This window comes from Vanellus vanellus (genome assembly GCF_965231255.1).
Source record: "Vanellus vanellus genome assembly, chromosome: 7".
Lineage (NCBI taxonomy): Eukaryota > Metazoa > Chordata > Aves > Charadriiformes > Charadriidae > Vanellus > Vanellus vanellus.
The window spans coordinates 15,306,518-15,334,086 of record NC_138912.1 but is presented as its reverse complement, the minus strand read 5'-3'; the positions used below and the strand labels follow the sequence as shown (position 1 = coordinate 15,334,086).

Here is a 27,569-nt window from a genome sequence, read left to right as displayed (position 1 = left end):
GCTTCTGCTTACAAACTTGCTTGCTAATCAGACATTTAATACTATTTATGCATAGGGAGGAAATATATAATTCCTTTATTGGGATAAAAAACGATACTAAAGAGCAGGTCAAGTTCCAAACCCAGCAGTAGGTTTTAACTGATGTTGTTCCCTTTTTTTCTCTCATTTTTTTTCTTTTAACAGCTGTAGCTGTGCACAGATGGAAAAACATTTGGTCAGAAAGCAGCAAATTAGTGTTTTCAGGCTAGAATTCTGCTCCCACCGCTCCTCCATTTCCATGCAGCTCAGAACGCTTTATTTCTTCTTAGCATTGACATTTTTGCACACCCAATTCATGCCGTCCTTCAGACAGAGAAAGGTAATGTTAGTCAAGCAAAGGGAAAAGGAATCCCCCAATCCCACCCGACAACCATTCTGCAAGCACCATGTTCTGCCACCTCATCTACCCCCCGCCTGCCCTCTGCATCCAAAAACGCCGTGGGTAAAAAACCAAGTGCTTCGTTGCTCAGTAGATGTTGTCACACAGAGGTTATTAAATCTTTCATCTGACCATAAAAAGTATCATCGTCTCATCATGTCGCTATGCATAGGTCCTTCGAGGAAGGATCACTTTGCAGTCAAGGTACGTCAGTGGCAGATGAAGGCTCAGTTCCAGGTTCAACTACAGATGATTTGTGTAACCTCAGGCAAGTCATCTTATCTTTCGAGACTGTGGATTTTAGGGGGCTGTTTGTTACACAGGCAGCTCCCTATTAAGAATACGGCTCTAATTCTCTGCTCAGCTGCAAGCCTTAAAATCCAGATCCATGAAAGCCACTGCAATAACTGGATCTGAACCCTTCTCCCTGTTTCTTGGGGCCCCCACAGAAAATGGGTTCTGAACCACATCCTCAACCCCACACGGGTTCAATGAGAAGCGATGTGGTCACATTTTAGGAGGCTGATATACTCTTTAGAGTATCTCCATAAAAACACGTGCTCGACTTTTCTGACCACTGCAAGCAGGACGGTAACACTTCTGCTGTGAATACTCAAATTGAGTTCATTGCTGAGATCCCAGAATGGGATACACTACTGAAGGGCAAAGCGACACTTTATCTGCTCCTGTCACTTATCTGTTAAGAGACGTCCACAAAAGAGCGCACGACGGACACTCTCCTCATATCTGTGTCCCATCAAATCCATTACCTCTACCCTGCCTACGAGGTATCTCTGCCGACAGGGAGGCTCAGGGCAGAAAGAAGGCAGGTAGAGTTTTGGGGATGAGAGGGGAACAGCATATCTTTCTGCTTGGAAATTGGGCAAACGTCTACCTTAGAGTTCTGGGGAGGCGGATTTCACTGTATTATGTTCAGTGGTCATTTCTGTATCATTAAAATGATAGTTATGCCCTAAAAAAGATCAGAGCCTTTGGGCCAGCATCACTGCTAGCCCCATGGTAGGAGTGTTGCTGGCTTCCAACGCCCATGTCCCCAGACTGCTAAAAGGCTGCCAAGGACCTCAGCTGCCCCAAGGACAGATGACCAAAGGCACAGCACGGCAGGCCCTTGGGGTTAGCCAAGACCCACTGCCATGCCTCCATGTCACCCCTCAGCCCTGAAGGTGGTGGCCATGTCGGAGGGGAGCTAAAGAGTTAAGCGAGAAGAGAGGGAGTCCTCAGGGCTTAATCAGAAGCAGAGAGGTTCTCACTTGAAAATACCAATTCACCTTGATAGCTACGCTATGTGACACTTCTTATCTGAAGGGGAGCAGCAACTTCTGAAATCAGCCCTTGTTGCTGCGTTAAATAAAGAATAAGCGAGCCCAGCTTGTGCTGGGGTGCACATGAGGCCCTACACTAATAACACTTCTAACTCTAACCTTGGGGAGGGTTGATGTCTCCAGTTTCATTTATTTATCTCCACAGCAGAGATCAGTGTAAAACAAATTGTCTGAAATCCTCAGAGCAAATGGGAAAAGACGAGAGGTAGATTCATTTTAAGGCCCAGTAGCTTTGTGTCTTCCCCTTTCAATAACACTGATAACCTAGGTGTAAAACATGTAATGCCTTAAGCAATCAATAGCGTGGTTTAAAGCTTATCACTTTAGAGAGAGAGGGAGCGAGCGATTCCCAGCATGAGGAATGCCAGGGCTTAACAATGGGGCTAGGAGGAGAGGTGTCAAGCCTTTGGCTTGATTGTGTGCTTTAGAAATCTGCATGATTGCCTGCAAAGAGTAAAAATAAATAAATAACTAAAAATGCTCCCACAATGATTTCAGCTTCCCCTGCCTCGGAAGCAATAATCACATTTGCACACATCATGGCATACAAGGCAAGCAGAGCTCCTCATTCATTTTGAATGTAGGTTTATTTGCTGAACCAGAACAGCTGAGACAGCTTAAAGTAATAAATATCAGCTGACACCCTCTGCTATTCAGCACAGTAATCCCAGAAACAATACATCACTGCAAAACAACAAACACGCATCCTATCTTCTACCTAATCTGACCACAACCTGAATTCACAGTGATTAAAGCTCTGCCTGCTGCCATTCGGGAGCTCGGGAAGGGGAAAGACAGACCGTTTCAGCACCAGTGCGGCGAGGGTCATAAAGCAGAGTTTATGATGGGATTTACCATGGCTGGGAGCCTGGCTGCATCAAGCATATAACGAGGGCAAAAGAATGACATAGCAAAATGCAAGAGGAAAGGTGAACACCAAACAGGCTTGAAATACGCAAGTAGGTCACCAAACTTTTAGATTTTAAAAACTCTCTTCTGGCATGAGTTAATTGACAGGAAAAAAATCACATTTAATTGTAAATATCTCCCTGCCTGACAGTGATAAAAAGAAAATGAATATGCTCAGCTCTGTGTGTTGTATCAAAGAGGTACATGTAAGACACCTTCCTCATCTTCAGCCACAGCGCAGCTATATCCGTAGCTTCTGGTGCAACCTTCTTAGGGGGGCATGTGTTCTGCAGTGTCCCCAAATGCTATGGAAAAGAAACTAAAAGGTACATTTGCAGTTTTTCTACCTAAGGTTTGAAGCAGGACAGAGGGTTGGTAAAATAGAGAAATCCAGGGAAGCTGCTACAAACACAAAAAGCTGCTATGGGGAAGGCACATGGGAAGGAAGAAACGGTGCTTGAAACAGTCAAGTCCACAAGGAGTCAACTGTTGTCATCCTTTTTCCCTACACACTCTGTCCCTATATCTGCATGCTTAAAAGATGGCTCTGTGCAGAAAGTACAATCCCTACAGTAACATTTAGATCTTGATAGACGTCCTTGGGCTGCTTTGTTGAGACACAGAGGCATTGGCAGGATGGAGATGGATACAATATTAGTATTCCAGCCTCAAGTCAACCCTGGGAAAACTTAGCCAGGGAAAGATTTTAGATCTTTCAGCTTTGCCTCTCTTAGCTCCTTAACAAGCAGCTAGTAAACTTTACCAAAGCAGAGAGAGAGAACTCCAGGGAAGAGAATAATGCTTCTTGCAGAGAAATGCTGCTTGGCACAACTCCGCCTTGCTGCAGTCACATCTGCTATTGTGCCAGGGGAGCTGTACTCTAACGCCCTTTGGGAAAGGACTGGTAGAGCTGTCCCAGGGAGAAATAAAAAAGTCCTGCGTGAGATTAGCCCATTGCTTGCTTATTCTCTGCACTATCAGCTTTGCAGCTATTGGGAGTGAAGTAATCTGACTTCAAACACACCAAACGAGTCCTTTCCACCCCATAAAAAGCCTTGCGATTTCTGCTCCCCTGCAAGACAGGGATCAGGCAAGGCCACAAACTTGTGACCCCTAACGTGACCTTAAGGACAGCAAAGCTTAATCCTTTCATGTAATCCTCTGTCTGCCATAACAAATTGGGTCAGGCAAGTGCAAAATTCTCCATCTCTAGCATTTTTGGTATACGTTATTTTAACTGTCACTTTCTTCTCCCTCTGCACAGCTAGGACTGTGCCTTCATTATCTGTCATTTCTTTGCACCTCCAGTCATCGTACAGGCTGGCTTTTACAGGCTCCTGCAAGTACATTATCCATTGTTTTTTGCTTGGGTGCAAGGTTTTCCTTTGTCCTCTGAGACCTCATATCCCTGATGCAGCACTGTAGGCTCTCCCCCCTTACCCTGCTTAAAAATCACAAGACTTTGCCCTGTAATCTGGAAACATGGTTGCTTTTCCTCAAAAAGCACTGGCGCTCTCTGCCCCAGGAGAGCTGCAGTCATCAAAATTGGTTTTAAATCACATTTGCAAGTAGTCCTGGAACCTTGTAAAGATTTGGAAGATCCCCATCTAGCCTGCCCTGGCTAAGACATGTTTAAGACAAAACCTAGCTCTGACGATACAACATTGCCATGGGGGTCCTGTTCTGAATCTTGCCCTTATGAAAATGCTGAATCGCAGCATCAGCGCAACTTAGGTCTTGGGCTTCGTTCTCAACTAGGTTGAAACAGACAGGGAGGAGAAGGCGGCTCAGCCCTTCCCACAGTCCTTTGGGCCAGACCAGCACTGGCATAAATTAGAGAAGTTTAGTGGCTACTCTCAGTTCCACTGGCTTTTAATGGTCTCCAGGGGGCCATTATACTTGGGAGACTCCGGACACAATACGCTGCAGCATCATTCTGGAGGATGATTCCTCGGGGCAGGCTGAGCTCCTGCTGCCTTGATCGGAGACTCTTGCTTCAGACAAGAAACAAGCTGCAGAGCACGGACCAGTCCAAAGCCTTGAATCATGTTTAATACACACCCTGGCCCCAAAATAACACCTCCAGCAAGAGGGCAGGCTGCAAAGCAGAGGACTCCTGCCTGCTTTCACCCCACCCCAGCCGGCCAGGGTGGAACGTACACAGCTTTTGCACGCCAAGGACTACAACTGGAGTTCTGGTCACAAAACACAACCCCAAGAGAGCCTACGTGGCACCAGAGAGCCATTGTGAGGCAATAGTTCCCTTATGCTTCTCTGCTGACATCGGCGATCGCCTCCCTCGCTCGCTGTACCCTGTGCAAGGGTCTCGGTGTAAGCTGGTGCAGGACCCTGCTCCATAGGCAGAGCCCAAATGGCTGTGGTGGGGAAAAAAGGTTTTCCCGCTTTCCTAACTAGGGTTGAAGGATAAAATCAGACCCAAGCAGACATTTTGCTTGAAAAAGCCTCTAAGCATGAGGGATGCCACTCCTCCCTCAATGGCACCATGAAGTCTGATTAACAAGACAAGTGCTGCCCATGGTAACAGTCAGCAGTCAGGAGGTAATGAAGTCTTCAGCTGCCATAATGGGGGTTGTGACCAGCTGGCTTCCAGAGAACGCTACACGGGGCTTCCAGTTAACCCAGTCACCTCTCTTCTGAGCCTGCCCAGGACATTGCTGGGCCCCTTTTCCAGAGTCCCCAACAGTTAATTTTAAAAGAGAAGATGACAATATGGATTCCCTCCGTAATTAACAGTTTTATTAAATAACCTATTTCAAGTAATAGTTAAATTCTCTAAATTTATATCATTCTATTAACCATAATCTAATCTCATTAACCTTGAAATCCCCAGTCTTAACTACCCAATTCTATACACCATGGTGCTAGCAGCTAAACTAATTAAATGACCTTCAAACTATTTCTCCTTCATGTATTGGCATTATTTATCTTTGCTCATTGCTCTTCCTTCAAGCTATCACAAAAATCTTCCCCTATGAACTCTGTTTCCACATGTGCTCAGTATTAGACATGCCACCACTCTTCCTTGCAAAATCTGTCAGCAATGTCTCCAATTTTACTCTAGATAATATATTCCATCAGCAAGCAACCATTAGCGTGCTCGCTCCTTGGCTTTCTTTTTGAATACCTGATGCTTCCACATCTTCATTTATTTTGCTGTCACTCATTGTCATTTTTCAAAGAAGTCCTTAAAGCAGTGACCTGAGATTTAACTACGCATAGAGAGCTCCCTTTCTGAGCCATTGGTAGAGATATCACATACCGCGATCCTCAAAACTATATTTCTTAATATCACACTTTAAGCAAGTTCTTCTTTGATTCCCCTAAGTTTTGAGTATGTTGACCTCTCCTTAAGAGTCCCAGAAGTGAAGATGCTGTTTATTCCTGGGCTGATCCAGCTGCAACTAAAATCCTTGTTTAATAGCCACCTCCCAAACCATTTTGTTCAATGAATTTCCACAGAAAGGCAGAGCTTGGTATTCTTGCTGACTGATTTGATAGGGCAGGAGTTACGGCAGAAGAGAAATGTAAGCACTCTTTTTCTATAAGCTGTAGAGAGTTTGCAACTTCCCTGACCTTCCTGCAATAATAATTTATGGAATAAGCTGCAGTATTTAGGGCAATGAGACTGCGGTCAACAAAGCGGGACGTTATCTGGCATGCATCTAAATTAATTTGTATCGATAAGCATGATGAACAAAATATATAGGCCTGCAAATACTTTTATTTAGCTCTTCTGTTTTCTGGAAGCGAAGGCAGAAGCAGTTTTCATTCCCCTGGTAGAGGGTATTGGGCTACGTATTTTACTCTATTGAATGTATGCACTGTACTTCAAGAAGAAGGCACAGTAAGAAAGCGCTATCAACAAAAAAGCATGCAGGTCACTCCAGAGAGCCCACAGATCAGCTTGAGAAGGAGGCATTTTTCAAAGCTCACAAACAGAGAAGTGCCATTTTCTATCATTTAGTTCTTGCACATCCAACACGTGTCCCTGAATTTCATCTGCCATTTTTTACTGCCCCTTTGCAGCTGGAGAGCTAACTTGGACATCTATAAACTAGAGGAGGGCCTGGAGAAGGGAAGAAGGTGACCTATGCCTGGCTGCAACCCTGTGAACTGCAGCCTCACTTTCTTGATCACATTTCTTTGGACTTGAATACACACTGACATTGTGGAATGCATTTCCCTCTAACACCACCACTTGAAAACAAAGATCAGAGTTGAAGCCTTTCAGCTGAATTTGTATCTTAGCTAACTAAATAAAGGCCCTTTGGAGGACACCACCTACTGCGCTGAAGTCTACACATCAGGTTAAGAATTTTATATCAGAAGAACTGCTGTACTGGGTCAGACAAATGGTCCATCCAGGCCAGCATACCCTTTCTGGATGCCAAGGGAAAGAACACATAGGAACAGGATCTCCCTTGCTCTGTTCTTTCCTCCCAGTCCACAGCCCAAGTTGTTCCTCATGCAAAAGCTGCCTCCAGATCTCAGTGGTCAGTTAATTGCCTGTGGATTTTTTTTTTTTTTTTTTTTTTTTTCAGAAATTCACTTAGTATTTTTCTGAACCAACTGATACCGTTGGTCTCCACAATATCCTGTGCCAATGAGACCCACAATTTAATTACACAACTCACAAAGCAGCACCTGTTTTTACTTCTTTGAAGCTGTTGTCTGATTATTTCATTAGGAACACTCTTCCTCTAGCAACATGAAAAATCACATATAGTCCATCTGACATTTTTATACCTTATTTTATAAATCCTGAAGATGTTCTCACTCTCTTTCAAGCTGCAAGTCCTGATCTACTTATTATCCCTGTGAACAGATGCCACTCTGTGCTACTGATCATTCTCAACAGAGGATTTTCAAATTTCTCCTAATTCTGAGCAGAGGTATGGACAATATTTTTTCTGATGAGGGTAGTTAAGTGCTAGAAGAGGTTACCTAGAGAGGCTGTAGAATCTCCATGGCTGGAGATATTTACAGCTTGACAAGGCTCTCAGCAACCTCCTCTAGACTCATAGTTACTCCTGGCTTTAAACATGAAGTTGGTCTAAAGATCTCCTGAAGACCCTTCAACCTAAGTTTTTGTTGAAGTCCATGATTCTACTACTACTAAAATCTTTTTAGATGGGGCAGAGGCAGAAATGAATGTAATGTTCAAGGTATGGGCCCACCATGCCTTTATCCTGCTAGAAAAGAAATGTTTTCTGGAATTTTTCTTGTTTGCTTTCTTCTCTAGCATTTGATTTTCCTCTCCGGCCTTTGATGAGCACTAACCTGTTGTTCCCAACGATCTGCTTCTGAGTAATGGCAGTTAATTTTGAGTCCATCATTGTATGAGTATAGTTAGGGTTGTTATTCCTCATGTGCATTATTTTGCACTTGTCAACACTGAATTTCATCTGCCATTTTACTGCCCACTCAGTATTGCGGGCTGCCTCTGTGGCACTTCATACTCAGCTTGAGATCTGACTATCCTGAACAGCTCTGTAGCATCTGCAAATAAGGGTTTACTGAATCTGCAATGAAGATAAATGTCTTCACCATTCTGTTTCTTTAAATATCAGTGAAGGGAATACTCCTGACTGCTCAGATTTCGAGCACTGCAAATATTTCATTAATTCAGGAAAGCCTAAGAGTGAAATAAACAAACCTAGGTTCCATTTACATTACAAAGAGCTACTATTCTGCAGGAAGTGGCTACAGCACAGAGCCCAAGACATAACTATTACAGTTCAGCACAGGAACACAACGCAGCCCCCTCAGTGGCCCTTTGCTGCCCCACATGCTGCCATTAGAAGTGGTCTTTGCCCCATGTGCCACTCTTGTGTTTCTTTGGATCAGAAAAATTGATCAGTTTCTCTCTGGCGCCTGGGTTGAGCAAAATGCCAAACGACATTAGAAGAGAAGGTAAATCAGATTTCTAAAGTGCACACTTGTAACAGTCAAAGGGGTTAATAGTAAAAGACGATTTGTTTTCTGAAAATGATTAACCTGACAGCAGTCTCTTTAAAATAAATCAATGTCTTCATTTGGCCCAGTCAAGGGGTCCTGGGTGGAGAGGCGATTGCTCTCCCCTTTCCTGGGGACGGAGAGATCCCAAGGGCCCACAGCTCCCCCTTCCCTTTGCACAGGTGATGAGACACGCGCCCCTTGTGTTCTGCACTGCAAGGGTTTGGTTGTGCTGACCCTCCTCTGCGAGGCAGCCAGTCCAACCCCACCCTGCACATCAACAGACAACAATCTCTTACAGATGGCCTGCTGGCACAGCAAGCCTTCTCCAGAGCCTCACCTGTACTCCCTCTCCTGAAAGAGCTGAACAAGACTGGATCTGCCAGACTCTGTCCCGGATTGTGTGTAGGTTCAGTCCCTCAGCAATCTCCGAAGCAGGGGCAGCCGTCAGCAAATCCTGCTTGTTAGCGAATATGAGCACGGGGACTCCACTAAGCTTTTCTTCATCCAAAAGCTCAGCCAGCTCCTATATCATTTACAAGGGAGTGGGGTGCGGGGGAGACAGAGAGAGGGAAGGGAAGAAAACCTTCAACCACCAGTGGTTGTCTCTAATTAGAAATATATTTAGGGCAAATACTGGAAGAGTGTGTTCCAGTGAAACCTAGATCTTATTATAAGAGAGCAAAAATGTATACAATCATCTCTGCCCAAGGTTCAAAAGCTATTTCTTCCAATTACAGGTTACAAAAATCTTCATCTTGGTCTGAAATTAGCAGTTGCCTTAAAGGCTACAACTCTGTGTTTTACCAGTCCCTGCTCCCAGGAGACCAAAATTGATGAAACAGCAAAAAACATGTAAATCGGCAGTATGAGGAATCTGTCTTAAGTTATTGCCTGACTGGCATTTATACCTGAGCAGTTGTTGACACCAGTCCCGATATCTTTGCTAATAATGAGTTTCAGGGTTTTCTTCCAAGTTTTCTACACTGCAATTTGAGCAGGAGAGGACTTTTTTTCCCCCCCCAGAAATGGAAATCTCCCTCCCACAAGAAAGTGCTGATGCTTTTGAAGGCATTGGCTAGCTCAAGACAAGCTAGATCAGCTTTACTAGCTGGATTTTGGCTCCATATGCAGAGCACACATTGGGTGGCATCTTGAGAAATGGGTTTGTTCATTCAGAACTGGGTGACTCAAAGAGATTCTTTTAATAGCTCACATCTGAATCTGCAGTGTATCAATGATGGCTGAAATACTTCACGTCTAGGGTTGTGCAATGGCCTCATGTGAAACAAGCACACAGTCTCTCAGGTCACCTCCCTATGTGAACATATGACAAACCCAGCAGAACCTGAACCTGTAGGGACTGCTGTCTTTGCAGATAAATGAGTACATGAGATTTTTGTGGGCTCCTTATTTAGCTGGAAAGGTCTCATGCTCTCAGATAATGTCCTAACATCTTTCATCCATTGGCCAGAAACTTTTGGATTAGAGTGCAGTCGAGGAGATGCTAAAGTGCAGCGGAAATCTGACTCCATCCCCCCAAAAGCAATGTTTGGTTTGGAAACCAGGACAAGAGAATGGAGTTATAAACAGAGGTGGCTTGGAATTTTTCAACAAAATAGGTCTTTCATCTGATGCAGCTGATTTTTTGAAACCAAAAGTGTTTGTGGAAATACGAGGGGTCCAGGCTGACTCTGCCTGACTCAGGCAAGTGCTCCAAGCTTCTGCTTCCTCTCTCTCTCTCTCTTTTGCCCAATGAATATTTAGTTACTGATATAAAATGAAATAGCTCCAACAGGGGAAAGATTCCCGCCACTCCCAGAACAACCAGCAGTTCTGCTGTTAGGGTGTGTCCATGATACTTGAGAGGCAAAAGACCAAGTGTCTCCTTCATATCATGAGAACAGAGGGCTTTAAACTGAATCTCCCATTTCTGAGGGGTAAATCTGTTGCTAGCTATTTTGGGACACTGTCACTTTCTGAATTTTGCAAAAGAAAGTTCAAAAGTCCTATTTTTGCTCCATCCTAAAATGCAAAATGTTACAAAACATCAAAACTTTGCAAAACAGAAATCTTATTTTCTGGCCAGTCCTAGTTACAAAGTTCTTAGTTTTTTTTGTTTGTTTGTTTGTTTTGTTTTTGGTTTTTTTTTTTTTTTTTCAATTACATCCAAAAGACAATCAAGTCAATATGATTTCCATTTCAACTTTGTAAATAAGAAAATAGGATTCCTCAGGGTCTTGGTTTGGCAAGGTTTAAAGGACTTAGAGAAGTTTTTGCTTTCAGTAGTAGGCTCCATTTGCTGTTATTGTATAACTTTAATGAAAACCGTTCTATTTAAACGGAATTAGGCTACCTATTTTCCTTGTTTCACATCTACCAAAATAATCTGCATTGATGTTGAAAGGCGAGTCTCTTGAAATGCAAATTTCCCTCATAAACAACAAAATCATTTCCCTAACTTTTGTGAGCAAGGGGCACTCAAGCACTGAGTTACTTCAAAGGAAGCTGGGCATAAGTAACTTACCTGACCCGTTTCTTCAAACCTCTTCCTATCTGCACTGTCAATGACATAGATCTGAAAAAGAAATGAGAAGAAAAGTTACTCTTCCCAGAAGACACTCTTCCACAGTATCATGTGCCTAAATGAGCTGAGCCTAATAATTATGCTTTTGGGCACAAAGATCCCCGGTATTATTTATAGCAAATGTTGACAAAACTTCATGATGTTCTGAAAGAAGATGAACCACCTCTTTTAAAGCTGGGGGGGAAGGGTGAACAGCCACATGGGTAGGATCAGAAAGGAGCTGGGGGCAGTACTGGTGACGTTCTCACCATCTTCACAGCATCTATTATCTGAAGAAAACAGGAGACTACCTGGTATATTTTCAAATGACCAGCTTACAAGATGAAGCTGAGCACAGGAGAGCAAAACCTGGGGAGCCAGACGTGGTCTTTCACCCTAGCAAACAGCGTACAAGCAATGCACTGGTGTGACTGCCATACTGCCCTCTAGCAGGAGGCATCACCTCCTCAGTGAGCCACCAAGGCACATAATGGCATTCAGGGGACAGATGAATATATTGGGGACATTGAGTTCCTCTCCACCAGCCGATCCTACTGCAACCTCCTGGAGCAGGTGGTTGGGGAGGAGGGCTGAATCCAGCCTGTGAGACTCAATCTTCAGCTGCCAGCTTGTCCACCAGGACGATGGAGAAGACAGTGAGCAGCTGGCTCACAAAGACTAACAGCAAAGTCCTGCCACCTTCTTAGAGCTGGGCACCACATCTCATGGCCCATGAGGAGGCCCAAACTAGACACCTGTCCACTGGTATGGAGGAGGGTGGATCCCCTGGCCTGCAGGCTCCCTGCCTTGGGAGGGGTTCGCCACCCTCTCCAAGCGGCATGGCACGTGTTGGTTTCTTGTTGTAAATGCAAACAAGCCTTCCCAGTGAAGGCAGCTGTAGGTCTGCACAGGCTAAAAGGCTCCTCAAAGGTCTCCCTAAATATGGAATTAGCAAGTCCAGCCACCCTCCTTCCCCCTAGCAATGCAATTGCAGTTCAGAGTGCAAAAGTATCAAGTTACAGCTAAAGATATGGAGAACCTCAGTATAACACTCAGGCAAGAATACCCTGGTATATCCCTTTTCATTACTTGGTACAGGAAGGTTTTTGAAGGAGGAGGGTGCTGGGACCGCAGACAGGGACAGGACTGGTGACAAACACTGAGCATTTTGCTTCCAGTCCCTGCCATTCCCCATCAGCAGTGATTGAAGCTGCTAGCATGTCATCTGCGTGCTCTTTGGTGGCTTACAGGGAGCAAGTGTCAGCCTGGTTTTCAGGGAATATATGAGCACAGCACCCCGCCATCAAGATAAATGGCATCCTTGCAGGCAGTCTCAGCATAAGACTCCACGCTTCCAGGATAATTTTGACCAAATAGTAGGGGGAGGGAAGATCTCTAGCAGCAATATATATTAAACTGTAGGCACCCCCTTAATGAGCAGTGTTAGATTTGTTTGAAAAGAGACCAAACACGCAGCATGAGAATCTGTATGCCAGGCCTGAGGAGGTAACCCAGCAGCCTCGTGGACCTCTCTGCTGATCACTTGGGGTCTGCGGTCCTCCTGGGGCCGGGCTGATGCACACTGACAGAGGCTGGGGGACATGCGGCAGGGCTGGACGCAGCTGCATGGGGATGCGTCAGCAGTGCACGCATTTGGTGCCACGTGATGGGGAAAGGCCTGTGGGCACGGCGTGACACACAGCCTCTCCCCACAATGTGATCCCAAGCACGTGCACCAATACTGTATCAGCTACGCCCATCCTCTCTGTGCCTCCCAAGCATCCGCCCCTGTGCATCCCATTTGGGGCAGGAAACAAAGACCAAAAGAAAGGAAGAAGCTGCAAGGCTGGCAGTTGTGCTCTCTGGTGAAACTGGACTGTCATCTGTCCTCCTTCAGGACACCTCAGGGGAAGCTTAGCAACACATGAACGCAACAGTCAAGTGCTACTTCTCAACTGAAAGGTGGCACCTCCCATATTACGGTGCTTCTCTAACTGGCAAGGAAGAGCTCTGAGTCCCAACCAGCCAGGGTGCCTCCTGCACCACTCCGTTCCTTGCTATGGAGCTATTTTGCAAGATGAGAATTGGAGACAACAGTGCTTGGGGCAAAAGCCACAAAAGCACAGCACAGAGAAGGTAAAGTATGTGCGGAGTGCCTACTTCCAAACCAGAAAGCACTGTGCCAAATAGCTGCAGGTGCCTGTCTGAATACGCAATCAGCCAGATATCCACACCTTATTTGCCTGGGTTAAGCTTCCAAATATCACAGGTGTGTGATGCAATACCAAGCTCTCATTCAAAGGCACCTGCATGGATTTGAATTTGCAATCACTTCCTGCTTTTTAATACCCTTTAGAGGGTCCTTTCTGCTTTGTGCAATATAGTTTAGGGGAAGACAGGAGCAGGGGGTCCTGGGAACTGTAGCATATCTCATCTCCACCTTCCTTCTATGGCCAGGGCCAAACAAGAGCCTGTTTCTGGCTGTGGTGCTTGGTAGCACAGTCTGCCAGTTTGAACAGCCATTGAGTACACCATGTTGGAGAAATGGAGCTTGAGAAAGAAATTTCCGTAAAGCTGGGTGCCTCCTTTGAGCAACAGGCCAAAACAAAACCTGGAGTAAGTGGGTTGGGAGGAGATTGCTAGTGGTGGGACTAGACAAAGAAATAACATGAGGGATAAATTGGCTCAATTTACAGAGGCAAAACTTGCACCAGCTTAGTCAGAGCATAAAATTACTGGCTAAAATGGGGGTGAGGGCTGGCAGAAGAGAGAGTCATCAGCATATACTTGATCCCAGTTGTGTTGCGTACAGACATAGCAAAGCACCGCACTAATATGCTGACAGCTCCCAGTCTGGGACTAGGAATCAGCATGGAGAGCAGGCAGGGGAGCTCAGGTCCGTGTGCACACCAGTTATTCCCTCTGAATTCACACTGCCACTTCCCCCAAATAGATTCTGCTTCTACCTACCCATTTTCTTACTCGTATGAAAAGAAAGTTTTCCCTGTACGTTGCTTTAACTGGGGTGGTGGGAGGAGGGCAGGGAAAACAACTGCTTTCATCTCCTTCAGTCTTAAAATTCACCTTTATTTGTGCACCTCCCAAGCAGCACACACTGGGAAGGGGGGAAGCCCACAGGCCCGTGTAGTTCATTGCCTTTGCCAGCAGAGTCTTCCTGATACTGTTTTGCGGTTGCACAGTCTCCACAGCCTGAGCACCCTCCCATAGCAGGCAAAGGTCCCCTAGCTCCTGCTTTGCAGTGCTGACTTTGATCTGCACTCCTACTGCCTCCCCACCACACACAGCTGCAATGCTTGGACTCAATGGGCACAATCACCTCACAGCCATGCCATGTCCCCCTTCTCCATGGCCACAGAGGACCACGTGATGTGTGTCCTGCTAGCTTCTCAAACCCAGACCTTTCCCCTAGGAAGATCTCAGCATTAGTCTTTGCAAAAGCAACCAACTGGGTTTATGCTGTGGTGGCTGCCCTCAAACACCAGATTCCAAATTAAGGCTGAAAAGGGGAACTGCAAAAGAGATTACCGTGTGTTTATTAAGCCCTGTTGAAATAACAGCTTCATTTGGACAATGTTTTCTACGCCTGCAGGCACAGCCAGGCCCTTCAGGACCCTGACATGAGCCTTGGAGTAGAGTCCTACTCCTAGTTGCAGTGATCCTTCTGTGGAAGCGCACTCAAGCTCCTGACACATTAGTGAATATGTGGAGGAAGGACATCTTTCTGAGAGAGTTTCCCGCTTTCCCATGGGAGCCCTGCAGACCTTGCTTAGAACAGCCTTTTCTCTGTTCCCACAGGCAACATTGCTTGGGGTGGGGAGAGGCCTGGAGCCTCGAGCGTGCCTTCATCCTGGCACATGGGGCTGCATGTTAGAGGGGTTCTTTGAAACTAGTCAGGACAGCACTTGGAGGGTCCCAGGGTAATGTGTTCTGGCATGGAAACACAAAGGTAAATATAATACAATATATTGTATATAATACAATATATTGTATAAATATAATAATAAAGGTAAATATAACTGTAGTCATCTGTAGCTAATTGTAAGGTAATTACAGTTAAGTTGTCAAAAACATTAAAGGACAGTCTATGATTAAAGGAGCAAAAGAAAAAACAAGGGGTCTGTGTCCCTCAGCCAGAAGCTTTCCTATCTGACATAACATTTAATTTTGCTGTGCCTCAGTTTCCCCAACTAGTAAACAAAGGCACCATACTGACCCACCTCTACACATGAGGCTCAAGTCACTAACACCCATGACAGGCCTTCAGAGTCTCTAGTGAAAGGAGCTATAGATGGGTAAATGACAAGTTATTAATGTTCTTTCATTTGAAGGAGACTGAGATGAGAGGAAAGGAACTGGCTATAACCAGCACCATCCTGTGAAAGTAAAAGCATGCAACTAAATGATTTCTCCAAACATCACTGTATTTTTCTTACTGCACCCAACCAATCTTGCCATTTCACTCAGAATAACTCCTGTTACAATGGCAATGGTGTTGCTGAGAACTGGGACATTACATTACTTGTTCCTGAACTTCTGGCTAAGACCTTGGAAAGCCATTACATGAACACAGCATTCAACTGCAGCCAATACTCACAAGGATATCAGTGTTTTCAAAATAGTTCCTCCAGTACGGCCTGATCTTCCTCTGGCCGCCTATGTCCCATACGTTCAGCTTGAAACCTTGAGACTGTACACTTTTGATGTTAAAGCCCTGGAAAGAGCAGAAACAAAGCCACATAGAGCATAAACCTGAATGGCTGGAGCACGTTCATAGGCAGACATTAACACCTTATATATCCCATGCCTGCAACATGCAGTGAGATGGGCTGGGCAGCCACAAAGATGGATCGGCTGCAGGAGAGGCACTCGCCAAAGCGAACACAGCCTCCAAACCAGCAGTTTGCCAGTGTTCTTGGGTCAAGGGTTGATGCTGTCATGGCTACGGAGACATATGATGCAGTTAGTGCCCTGGGAGGGCTCAGCAGGGTGGGTGCAGGAAGAGGTGGGAGAGCTGCAGATAAGGAGAAAACAAGGGCGCTGTGAGAAGCAGGACTGAGCTTGTGAAAGCTGAGTAGAGAGTCGCAGCTAACACGAAGCCAGAGGTCTCAGCTCAATTCGACACGACACAGCTAATGCCGGGCTTAAAAGAGCAACAGCTGCATGTCTGAAGGGTCCATTTCATCAATTAGAGCACCAATTGAAAGTGCATTCAAGTAGAAAAACAGGATGTGGCATGGGCTGGCAACATGCTGCCACACAACCCATGGGACCGGGGCATGGAATTGGGGTGCTGGGGCTGGGAGCTTTGGGAGGTGGCTACAGGGTGGGGGGAAGCATCTCCCATAGCTCTCTAGCAACCTCCTCTGGTCAACAAAGAAGCATTGCTGCAGTGCTTCTGATGGGAGATATCCCTCTCTCCCATCCCGAAGCTCAAAGAAAGGGGACCAGAGGCATCAGGGAGGGAGTGCTGGAATATGCAGAACCCTTGCAGCTGGCTGGGTGAAAGATGCAAGGAGACAGGGGCAGCATCCCCTTTAGATGTTCTGTTTGGCAAGGACAACAGGAACAAAGTTTTATCCATGCAACCCTAGTGTGACCCAAAAGCCTTCTGCAAAACTCTACAGGACTCATCCACTTTTGCACTATCTGACAGATCTGGCCTGATGCTCTCTGGCTCTTTCAGGGAGTATTTCAGTCTACTGCAATACTCTGCTGAAACATTAGTGCTTTGTATAAGGCAGGTGGGACCACAAGAACTGCCTTGGGCAGGGAAAGGCCTTCCTTACCTGTGTTGGCGTGATGTGGCTGATGTCCTCAGATGCCAGCTGTTTCAGGAGTGTGGTCTTGCCTGCATTATCCAGTCCCAAAAGGAGGATTCTCACCTCCTGGTCTGGGGCACTTTTCAGTTTACGCAGGATTGACAGTAAACCCTAAATCCGGAAGACAGATTGTAGCTGTTATTTCCCCCCCAAGCCTCTCCCCACACAATGCCATACCCTCCTCCCTTGAAATATGTTCTGTATGGTGGTGGATCCCAGGACACCTTGAACCCCTTCCTGCAGTCCCTATTCCCATTTCCTCTTGTACTCCTCACTCCTATTTTCCTTCATCTCAGAGAGTATCGGCGAGGTCTCAGACAGCACAAATGTTGCTCAGTGGGGTGCGCTACTGGCTGCACTGCTCTTGTCACACAGCTGTCTGGCATTCCCTGTGCCAGGAAGACAGTGCCTACACATATCATGTGCAGGAGCTGCAACCCCAATTTTTGCGAGCTCTTCATTATCTTTATCAGAAGGAAAACCCCATTAATTTAATCTCCTTCCTAGTTAACTGCAGGTTACTATGTACCTGACATCAGTTCTTTTCATAGTAACTCCCTGATCATCTCAAACCCCGTTTATCTGTCTAAAACATGCTGGACCCATGGGGCACATGCAGTTCTGATTCTCAGGATGTAGCACTTAACAACTATCTCAGATCACCACACATCCTCGCTAAGAAAAGCACAGTGGATTTCAGTCATTAGCCAGGCTCAGCTCTCTGAGCTGACAGTATCACTCAGGATTAGGAAACAGAATATGCAGGTCAGCTCATTTACAACTGCGCACGTTACAGCAGCACGCCCAAGCTTTTGTCAGTGCCACCGCTCAGACACCTGCACCTCTCTAAAATGGCTGGAAAAATATTCTGGACCCTGGCACGTAACCGAGAGATGCAATTCACCCCACTTCCACCTGCATCTTGCTGCCCAGCCCAGCCCCAAAGGAGAGGGTCAGTTGCAGCCAAGGGCACAGGAGCAGGCTGCAAGTCCACAACTGCCTGGGTGTCCTTGGACACATTGCCACGCTCCTCTGTGCCCCTCTGCTTGGTAGGGACTGCTCCTCAGAGCCTGAGCAGCACACACCACACTGAGATGCAGCCTGGGGACACAGATGCTCTTGCAACTAATTTGCCTGAGCGAATCTGGGACAGGAATTCACCTACAGCCCTTTCTGGTGCCCTCAGGACTCCTGCTTAGTCTCTCCCAGACAATTCCACGTTGAAGACAGGAACAAAGTTCAAATATCAGCATAAACCTGGGCCCAAAGGGCCCCATCTCTCAAGCCTTTTTGTTCTCCCATTTGCAAAATGGAGACAACGCTTCTTTTCGACCTGCAAGGGTGAATCAGTTAAATGTCATGAAGTGCTTTGTTGCTATGAGGAACTACACCCTCTAAATATTCCTGCTGAGAGCCAAGGACTATTTGAGCTGTGAAGGTTGCTCCCGATCCCCTCCAGATCATGGCAATCAGAAACCTGTCCTCAAGATAAAGAGCTGCAGGACGCTGTACAACTGTCACCACTGCAACGCGTCCCCCAGCTGTAGCAGTGCCCTTCTGCTGACTCCCAGAGAGCCCCACCTCAGCCATTTGGAAACCACGGCTTTCAACTGTTCATCACATGGCTCCAAGGTGGGGAGTGTTTTAGAAAGGACACGGTGCTACAGGTCATGATGCCAAAGCTTTCGATAATGCAGGATGAAAACACACCGAGATTCAAACGCACGTGAGATTCGATCCACCCTTCTAAGCATTTTTGATTTGCAAGTAATTTATCAGTTTTCCATTTAATTACCAGACACAGCTCAAAATACACGCACAGTGTGTAAGAAACAGGGAGAAGAGAATGAACTTAGTAAAATTGGGTTTTAAGGATATCTGTAGAAAGTTGCAGGATTGTCACTGTTGCTGTGCTTTTAAGAAGCACTGTGCAAAGCTGAGGTTCAGAAATTCAGAACTCGTGCAAGGAACAGCAAAACTGCAGTCTTACAGCCCAGTACGCGGCTCAGGGTATCACCTATTTCATAAACAGGCTAGTAAGAAAATGGGAATCCAGGCCCCGCTCAAGAGCTGTTAATCAGGAATGGGCTCTGCTTGGTAAAGGGTGGCATGCCTGCACGGTGCAGGCACAGTAAATCCCCAAACCACTTTTAGTTGAAGCGTACAGGCCTTCAACATCACATGCTGAGCCCTGAGGGCCAGATGCTCGCAGCTGGCTCTTGCCTATGGGCCCGTAGCTAATGAATTTGAAGGGCTGTGTTCAGGGCAGCCAGTCGCTGCAAGGCCTCCCAACCCAACAGCTCATCTCCCCAGCTGCAGCACCCAGTCAATGTTTTGCCCCGACGATGGTCTGTACTTCCACATGTCTGAGGGAAGAGAAGAGGAACAGCGACAGAAATACCTCTAATGCTTACTTGTTTACATGCATGTCCTAAATGCCCTTGACATCATTAAAAAACACAAGTTTTAACTGCATGACTAGCAACACACATTTTCTTTTCACCTGCAGTGAAATTTACAGTTGTGTTTGTTGGCTTGTAAATCCACAGATTTCAGCTCGGTGTGGACAGACCCCACAGGAGCAGGAACTCTAAAATTCACACATTCTCCTTCCTTTCCAGGGAAGGACTGAATTTCCCATTCTTATGGGCCTGACCCAAAGCCAACCTACACTAGCCAAAGTACTGCTGCTGACTTCAGAGAACTCTGAATCAGGCCCCATTATTTTAGTTTATTGCTCACAGTTAAAAAAAGAAGTTGTTGAAATGCTAATCCTATTCACAGCACCACTTGCTAAGAGCAGAGCAGTGTATCCCAGAGCAGATCAGGATTAGGAACCTTTATATTCCAGAATTCAACTCCAAAATACTGAGCGCAAAGAAATGTATTACAAAGTATTGCTTATCTACCACGGAGCAATTCTCAGGGGTCGGGAACAGGAACAGTTGTAAATGTTAATAGAGCTTCTCCCATTGTAGATGGATGCTATTTCTGGGCTAGTATGACAGCCTACGAGAAAACGATCAGCATCGTTCCATATTCTACTCAAGTGACACTGCTGCATGGCTGATCACAGGATTATCTGGGGTAGCCAATAGAAGAGAGGATATATATAGAAATAAAAGTATTCTCTAAGGTATAAAGTAAGCTGATTTAAAAGGCTGGAAGACAAGCAAGCCAACATAGAGAAGTGGACTTTATTTCAGTAGCTGCCAGCATAGGTTACATGGTCTGTATAGAGAACTTAAATCAAGAGCCAAATAATAGTATTGGCTACTATGATTGTTACTATTTTGTAAATATTTAAAACTTGCACCCAGCATTTTCCCTGTAGTTAGTGAAGAATTAAGACTTAGGAAAGCCATGCACAGATGGGTTTCTAACAGTTTTATTTTTTTTTTAATTGGTCTTATGAGCACACTGGCTAGGAAGACAAAAAGCATTTCCTGAGAGCTTTGTAGACTGGAAAAAATAACTCAGCCCAGTTCCCTGTTGCATGCCACCACTATGTGGGACAAGCAGCCCTTACTTCACACACACTGATGAACAAATACTTCTCTGCTTGCAAACACAACACTGGAACCAACTTGGGCTGATGAGAGTCAGAAAGCAATCCTTTGTTATTGATGGGAAACGTCAGGTAGAAAGCCATGAAATGGGAAAATTTGGTGCAAAGAAGATGCTCAGAAGCAACAGGAGAGGAGCAGGCCTTTGAAGAGGGGCAGCAAATAAATGTCTCGATGCTGGGACTTAACCTGCAGTGAGGAGGGAGGCTGCCCTGGATGCCTGCACAGTAGCCAGGCCAGTGGCACTCACCCACTGGGATGTCCAGGGTGAGGAGCAGGACAAGTTTCAAGCAGGACAGTGGAGATGCTAGCTGGCTGAGAAGCTGCAGAGACAACTCAGGGGAGTATAAGGGCAGCGTGTCATTTGCACAAAACTAAGCAGACTGCGGCATCTGTAACAGAGAAGGGAACTGCAGATGCTGTTCAGATAATGAACAGCACAGCGTGGCAGCGCGTGCAGCCTTTGCGAAGGGCAGCCATACACAGCAACTCAAGGCTGGGCACAGTCAGCCAGCAACTGCTTCTTGGTCACCTCTGGGTTAAGCAAACTATGTTTTATATCAGATTGGCTTGTTTAAAAACATCTTTGTCCTTGATGGAGAGGGTTTTCTTTACAAGCACCATGAGGCGACAGACTGATGGGGTCAGCAATGAGGAGACTGCATTTTCCAGACAGTGAGTGGGGACATACAAAAAGAAAAGAAAGACTCCTGACAATTACCATGAAATCAGAGTGGGGCATTAAATTCAGAGATACAACTAAATGGGCAAGAAGCACTCATAAACACATTGAGCATGAAAGCAAAGCTAACCATCTTATTAGCATCCTTCAGAAAACAGGGATGTGTGGTTTTATGAAAGTATATCATTGCTAGGTTTAAAATACCCACTGAATTATCAAAGGACTTTCAGTTATAGCTGCATGCAGTAATCCTATTCTCTTAAAAAAAATAAAATACAGACATATATAAAAATACAGTGACATTTATAGTCCTAGCTAAGGGTTTTGCGGGTTTATTCAGCTTTAAATTCATGCTGTATATGGGTCTTTTGAACTAGTTGATGCATGTAACTGCATCCTGTACCACAGAAGCCACTGAAAGGAAGATTCACTTTATAGGCCAAAGCAAAAATTGGTTTGGGACAAACAGAGCATTGAGATAATCTGTTTAAATATTGTATCAGATTGGCAATATAAAGCCATAATGGAAAGAACAATTTCCCCTTGTACTGAGGGCTGGATCCATAGGGCATGGATAAAGCACGGCCCACAAGCCACTGCACAGCACAGTTGATTCCTATTAGGAAAGAGAAGTAAATGTGTTCTGTTTAACTTTATTAGCCACAGAGCTCAGATAATGAATTTAAAATAAAACCACCCTCAGTCACCAGCAATTGCTTATCTACTAGATGTGGATATTTAGCTAGAATCAAATTAATTCACTGAGATGCAATACAGGCACAAAGCTCAGCACCTCAGCCTGCTGCTGCGACCACATCTCCCCCATCTCTACACCCCGGCATGTGTGCCCTCTTTCCCACTGCTGCAACCACAACTCACTTGTCTTCACCCTCAAGGCCCTTCCCAACCAAGAACGTTTGGCATGGAGGTGATGGCTCCTGTCTCCCTGCAGCTTGCGGTGCCAGCCCCAGCATCACTGAACTCTATTCTCAAACCTTTGTGCCTTTCCTACAACCGTGGGAGAAACTTCGCAAAATATCCATAAAACCAGCCCGTGATTCTCCTGCTAATTCCTTCTCTGCCACACCTACAATCCTTGATGAGGTTTAGGCGGCGAACATGCCAAGTTCAAACCTGTCTTGGGCTCTCCTTACTCATATCACTTGGTTATCGCTCACCTCAGACCATGGAAACATCTCCGTGTTTTGCCAGCACGACACCTAGTGCAGCTCTGGCCCACAATTTACTTTTACTTAAGCAATATGGTAGCGGTTCACTGTTTTTAAAGAGTAAGTTAAAGATAGAGGGTGCACATGATGGCTTCCGAAAGTCACGCAGAAGAAGCTAACATGGGGGAGGACAAGAGGCTTACTTGAGCCAAATATCCTGCCTTCAGCAGTGGATATTTGAGGCTACATTTGTCTTCCAGGGCGCAATCCTGTGCGCACAGAGCTGGAGGAGGGGAGTCCTTCCTGACAACTGCACTGATTAGCTTGTGCCCTGAAGAATGACGTTTGATTACCTTTATCTTCGGCTGCAGAACTGCAAATGTCACTAATGGTCATAAAATCACCCAGTCTTTTTCAAAATACAACCGAAGTAAATTAATCTATTGAGCACAGTTTATTCAATACTTCTTACTCTGGCAAAACTCCCAAAAAATCATTTGCTTGCTGCATGTCTCCACCATATGGTGTCATTCAACGCAGACTTCCTTTCCTGCATTGAAATCCAAAATTTAATGGAGTCAAGTCACCTACAGAGTTTTTCCAGCTCAAACCTACTAACATAGTTTTCTGTCAAAGAGGTCACACAGCACTTTCTGGTTTGGTATATTAACCAATACCAGCATGAATCCTCCTTTCACAATTAAAATCAAACTCCTCTGGTTTTAGCAAGTTTGAAGCAAGTGTTATGCCCTGCGCATGCGATGCCCAGGACCGGATGTCAACAGTCTTAGTTTAGTTTCAGAACTTGAAAGTCTTGGTCAGTTGCTGGTATACTGTCCTATCTGCAGGTAGTTTCTCATATCAACATCTCAGCAATCAGTAAAATAAATGAAAAACACGACACCGAATTGTACTGAGAAACTAAAGCAGCAAGGCACTATCAAAGCTCTTGAAAGCATTTTTTTTTTAATGGGGCCATTTTAAATAGAGCTTAACTGCCAAACAATGGAGGACAAAAGAAAGAAATTCTGGGTATGAGGTACACCTACAGCAGGCAACAGACAGATGCTATTTTTGCTAGAAATATGACCTCAAGACCAAGACAAAGATGTCTGACTATGTGTTTAACTATGCTGGTATTTCATCCTCTCCACCAGATCTGCTAGACACTCCATGACTCAGTTTCCTCAACTGTAAAGTGGGGCCATGCTTTGACAACCCTGGTTTTGACATGATGATGTCATCTTCAATCAACAGTTAGAAAAACACTGGCCATCCTCTGGCACAGCCATCTATCAATAACATATCATCTCACTCAGTAAAGATTGTTTATTACAGTGACAAGGAAGCCACAAGCTCTGCTTCACACAGCATTTCCTAAACTTTGGAAAGCTGCGTATCCTTTCATGTAGCAGCCTCCCTTTGCCCTTGCTGTGCGCCCACCACAGATGCTGTTTAATGGCGCCAAAGACTTCAGCACTACACATCCCTCATGCTATGCAGTTTTATGCCTCATCTTTCCCTCCGTGCTCCACCTATGACCTTCCACCACCCCTGTCCCACAGCTGTGGGACATGCTGGTATGCTCTGCAGAAGGAGACACTTCCCCTCTGTACTTACTCACTTGGATGAACACTGAAATAATTTAAACATCAGCATTAACCCTCTTATCACTGGAGTTGGAGCAAGCAGTCACTGAAGGGGGTTTAAGCACTTCCCAATGCAATCATGACATGCCAGAAACACACTCACAGGCAGCTACCACGGCTCAGATGACAAGCAGTAAATTGTTACATCAAGCAGCCTGGATCATTTCTGACTGCTAACCCACACCCCCAGGCTCCCATAGCTGCTTTGGATATATTTGCTGGTGTTTCAGAGAATTTCTACGACTAAGGATTATTCTGTTTTAGCAAAAGTTGAGTATCCAGAGAGACAGTATAGAGCTCTGCAGTCTTCTGCCCAGCCCAGCCAGTTGACCACACACCCCAAAGCGCCACCCACCCTGCCTGAGAGGCTGCAATTCAAAAACAACTCCTAGAAATGGAAAATAGAAAGAGGCAGTAAAATGTTGTATCAAATAACATGAACACTGGAAAACACCCAGTCCGCCCTCTCCGCACACAAAGCACTTGGATAACAGCAGCCAGATCCCAGACTACACCAGCTTATCGGGACATCACAAGGCAGAAGAGCAGATTTGGCTAGCAGCAGCTGCAGGCCAAATGTGTCCCACAAAGCACTGCACTGCTGGAGGCAGCTGCCCTCATCTTTACAGCAGATGTCCATCCTATGATGGCTTTGGTGTCTGGTGTGACAGGCTCCATCATCAACTGATCTAAAATAGAGCAGATCCCACAGACTTTATCTCAATCTCTCTCTGTGGCACAGCAGGTGGGGACGCAGCCAGAATTAACCCAGTGAAGATGAGGAGCTGCCTTTGCTGCTCTTGCTTATTCCTCCTCATGTGCTGTCCACTTGCATGAGTCCAGCTTGTGTCCAGAGGTCTCCTGGACAAAACACAGGTGCTCCCTTGGGGAAGCTCTTTCCCCATTGCTATTTCCTTCTGCCTGTGCTCTCTGTACACACTGCATCCTCAGCAGTGGCTCCCCAGCCTACCATGATTCTCTCATACCACCTCCCACCCGGCAGCCCCAACCCTTCCTTTCCAGTCCTCACTGGACTCTGCCAATATTCCACCTCTCCCACCCCAGCTACTCCGGCACCTAAACCCAACACCCCAGTCCATCACCCAACCTTACCCCAACCTCGATTCAGACTACACCACACCCTTACCACCTCCACCAGTCTCCCAGTATTGTGCTCCACCCTAACTAGATCCTTCACTATACTCAAGGCCCCAATTCCTCCATTCAGTCCACGTTGCTCCCTCTCAAACAATTCATGTCTCCCCTTGAACGCTTCTTTCCTCCCTCAGTCCTCTCTTTCATCAGCACCAAAACTCCACTTCCAGCCCTTCCCACAGCATATTCTTATATCTTCTTTTCATCCAGACTGTCCCCCATCTACCCAGCCCCTGGCAGAAACCCCCAGAGCACAAAACATCACAGCAAACTATCCTACTCAGCCAATGTTGACTGGGTTTTCTCAGTGAATCACCAGAATGCGCATCCCACCCAACTGGCACGTTTATTTCAGCTCCTGAGTACTGTGCTGCAATCCTGTCCATCCCTGAACACCCAACCCCTTCATTCAGGCTTTCTCTGCCATGACTGAACTCCCCTTCTAGGGCTGTTTTATCAACAATCATCCCTTCCACCTCAGCAAGCTCTCCTATAGCTCCCTCAACTCCTGTAGCCAGGTTCCAAGTCCCAGGGTGGCCCTGTCCCACCTTGGCTGGATTGTCCAGTGTCCCTTCACAGTCACAGATGCTCCCAGACTCTCCACAGTCAATCCCTGAACACTGTCCTCCTTCCTTGCCAGGCTCCTCCGTTGCTCCTTCCCTCCTCAGGCCAAGCAGGCCACTGCCATCCTGCTCCCCAGCCCTCCTGAGAACCCAACCCTCCATAATGCCTTCCACACCTTGACTGAATCAACTCCAGGCAGGTTGGCCCCATCCCAACAAAGCTCCCCCCCCCCTCCAGCATCCTCAAGCCTCCCAGCCCCTACCAGAACCTGCCACTACCCCCTTCTCCAGTCCCCCACAGCCTCCAGCTCCTGCCAGGACTCCAGCCCCAGCTAGGGTCTCCCGTAGCTGGAGGCCCCAAATCTACACCGCCCCAGCTCTACCGGCATCCCTTTGCCTGAGAGCCCCCGTGGACCCAAGCCCCCATGCCTGACTGCAATACCCCTACCCTACCGGGTCCCCGGTAACCCAGGCCCCCATGCTCCCCCCAGGTGGGCATCCCTGGTCTCGATGATTCCAGGCCTGCCAGACCCCCCGGGTAAGTGTCGCCAGCCCTCATTGTCCCAGCCCTGCCAGAACGCCTGCCGTGAGCCCCGGCCGGGCTCCCCGGCGCCATGGCCTGCGGCCCGCCAGGCCCTCGGGCGCGTGCCTCCGGCCCCATTACCCCACGCTCCCCCGCTGTGGGCGCTCAGGCCTCTCAAGCAAACGCCGCCGGCCCTCCGCTGCCCGCCGGCTCCGTCCCCCCCCGCGGTCCCCATGCCCGTCCCCGCCACCCCCCGCCCCACTCACCATCCTCTGCGCGGCTCCGGGGTTACCATGGGCAACTGCGTCACACACACGCCGCCTCTACGTACGGCGTCAGCCCTTCCCGCCGTACGTACGGAACGTGCTGACGGCAACGGGAGGGGCGGAGCCCGGCGCCGCAGCCCGCGGCTAGCTCCGCCCCTTCGTCCGGCGCGTGCGCACAAGGGACCACCCTGCCGGGGCGAGGGGGGTGGGGGGAAAATGGGCGCGGTCGCTCGTGCCTCTGTGATTGGCTGAAGGCGGCCACGCGTCGGAGCTCGGGGGCAGGTGGGGGCCACGTGGGCGGGAGACGGCGCGCTAGGGGTCTGGGGACTGCAGGTAGGGCCACGTGGGGCCGCGCCACGGCGCGCGGAGCGGAGCGGGGCGGAGCGGGGCGGTGCAGTGTGGGGCCAGGGGTGTGCGGTGCGGTGCGGTGCGGTGCGGTGCTGTGCCGTGCCGTGCCGTACCGGGGGTGTGCGGTGCGGTGCAGTGCAGTACTGTGCCAAGGGGGGCGTGCGGTGTAGCAGCAGGGGGAGCATGTACTGCTCCCCATAGCAGTGCAGTGCCACAGGGGTGCAGGGCCGTGTAGTGCTACGGAGGGTGTGCAGCGTGGTGCCTCGGAGGATGCAGCGTGGTGGTGTAGGGGAGAGCATGACAGTGTCGCAGAAGCGTGTCGTCGGTGTTAGAGGGGACATGCAGTGCCGTGGGACAGTGCAGTGCAGTGCCACAGCGGGTGCAGGCAGTGTTTGGGGGGGGGGGAGGTCACACAGCGCGGCCATGGGAGGGCGTCGGGTACTGCCATGGGGGCATGCAGTGCCACTGGGAGACGTGCAGCACAGCGCAGGGGACGCAGGGCCACGCTGTGTCCACACAGGTCGGGGTGCAGTGTTATGCCCCATCGGGGAGGGCTCGCGGGGCAGTGCTGTGCAGCCCTGTGTAGGGGGGGAGCT

The 27,569-nt window shown here is 47.3% G+C and overlaps 1 protein-coding gene across 1 annotated transcript; it reads right to left on the bottom strand.

Annotated features, from left to right (window-relative positions):
* Window positions 1-52: 52 nt before the first annotated feature.
* Window positions 53-26,672, bottom strand: ARL3 (ARF like GTPase 3). The gene is made up of 6 exons (XM_082486205.1): window positions 26,626-26,672; window positions 17,020-17,163; window positions 15,828-15,944; window positions 11,174-11,224; window positions 8,987-9,172; window positions 53-342 (listed from the first exon to the last, which is right to left on the bottom strand). The coding sequence occupies exons 1-6, from the start codon at window positions 26,626-26,628 to the stop codon at window positions 295-297; spliced, it is 549 nt and encodes a 182-aa protein (XP_082342331.1). The 5' UTR covers window positions 26,629-26,672; the 3' UTR covers window positions 53-294.
* Between the last annotated feature and the right edge of the window lie 897 nt (window positions 26,673-27,569).

Bases quoted from the DNA above. Each gene is read 5' to 3' on its own strand.
- ARL3 (XM_082486205.1), bottom strand. The intron at 11,225-15,827 runs GTGAGTATTGGC...TTTCTTTTTCAG, and splicing joins TTGAAAACACTGATATCCTT to ATCTATGTCATTGACAGTGC. The intron at 9,173-11,173 runs GTAAGTTACTTA...TAAATGATATAG, and splicing joins GGTTTGAAGAAACGGGTCAG to GAGCTGGCTGAGCTTTTGGA.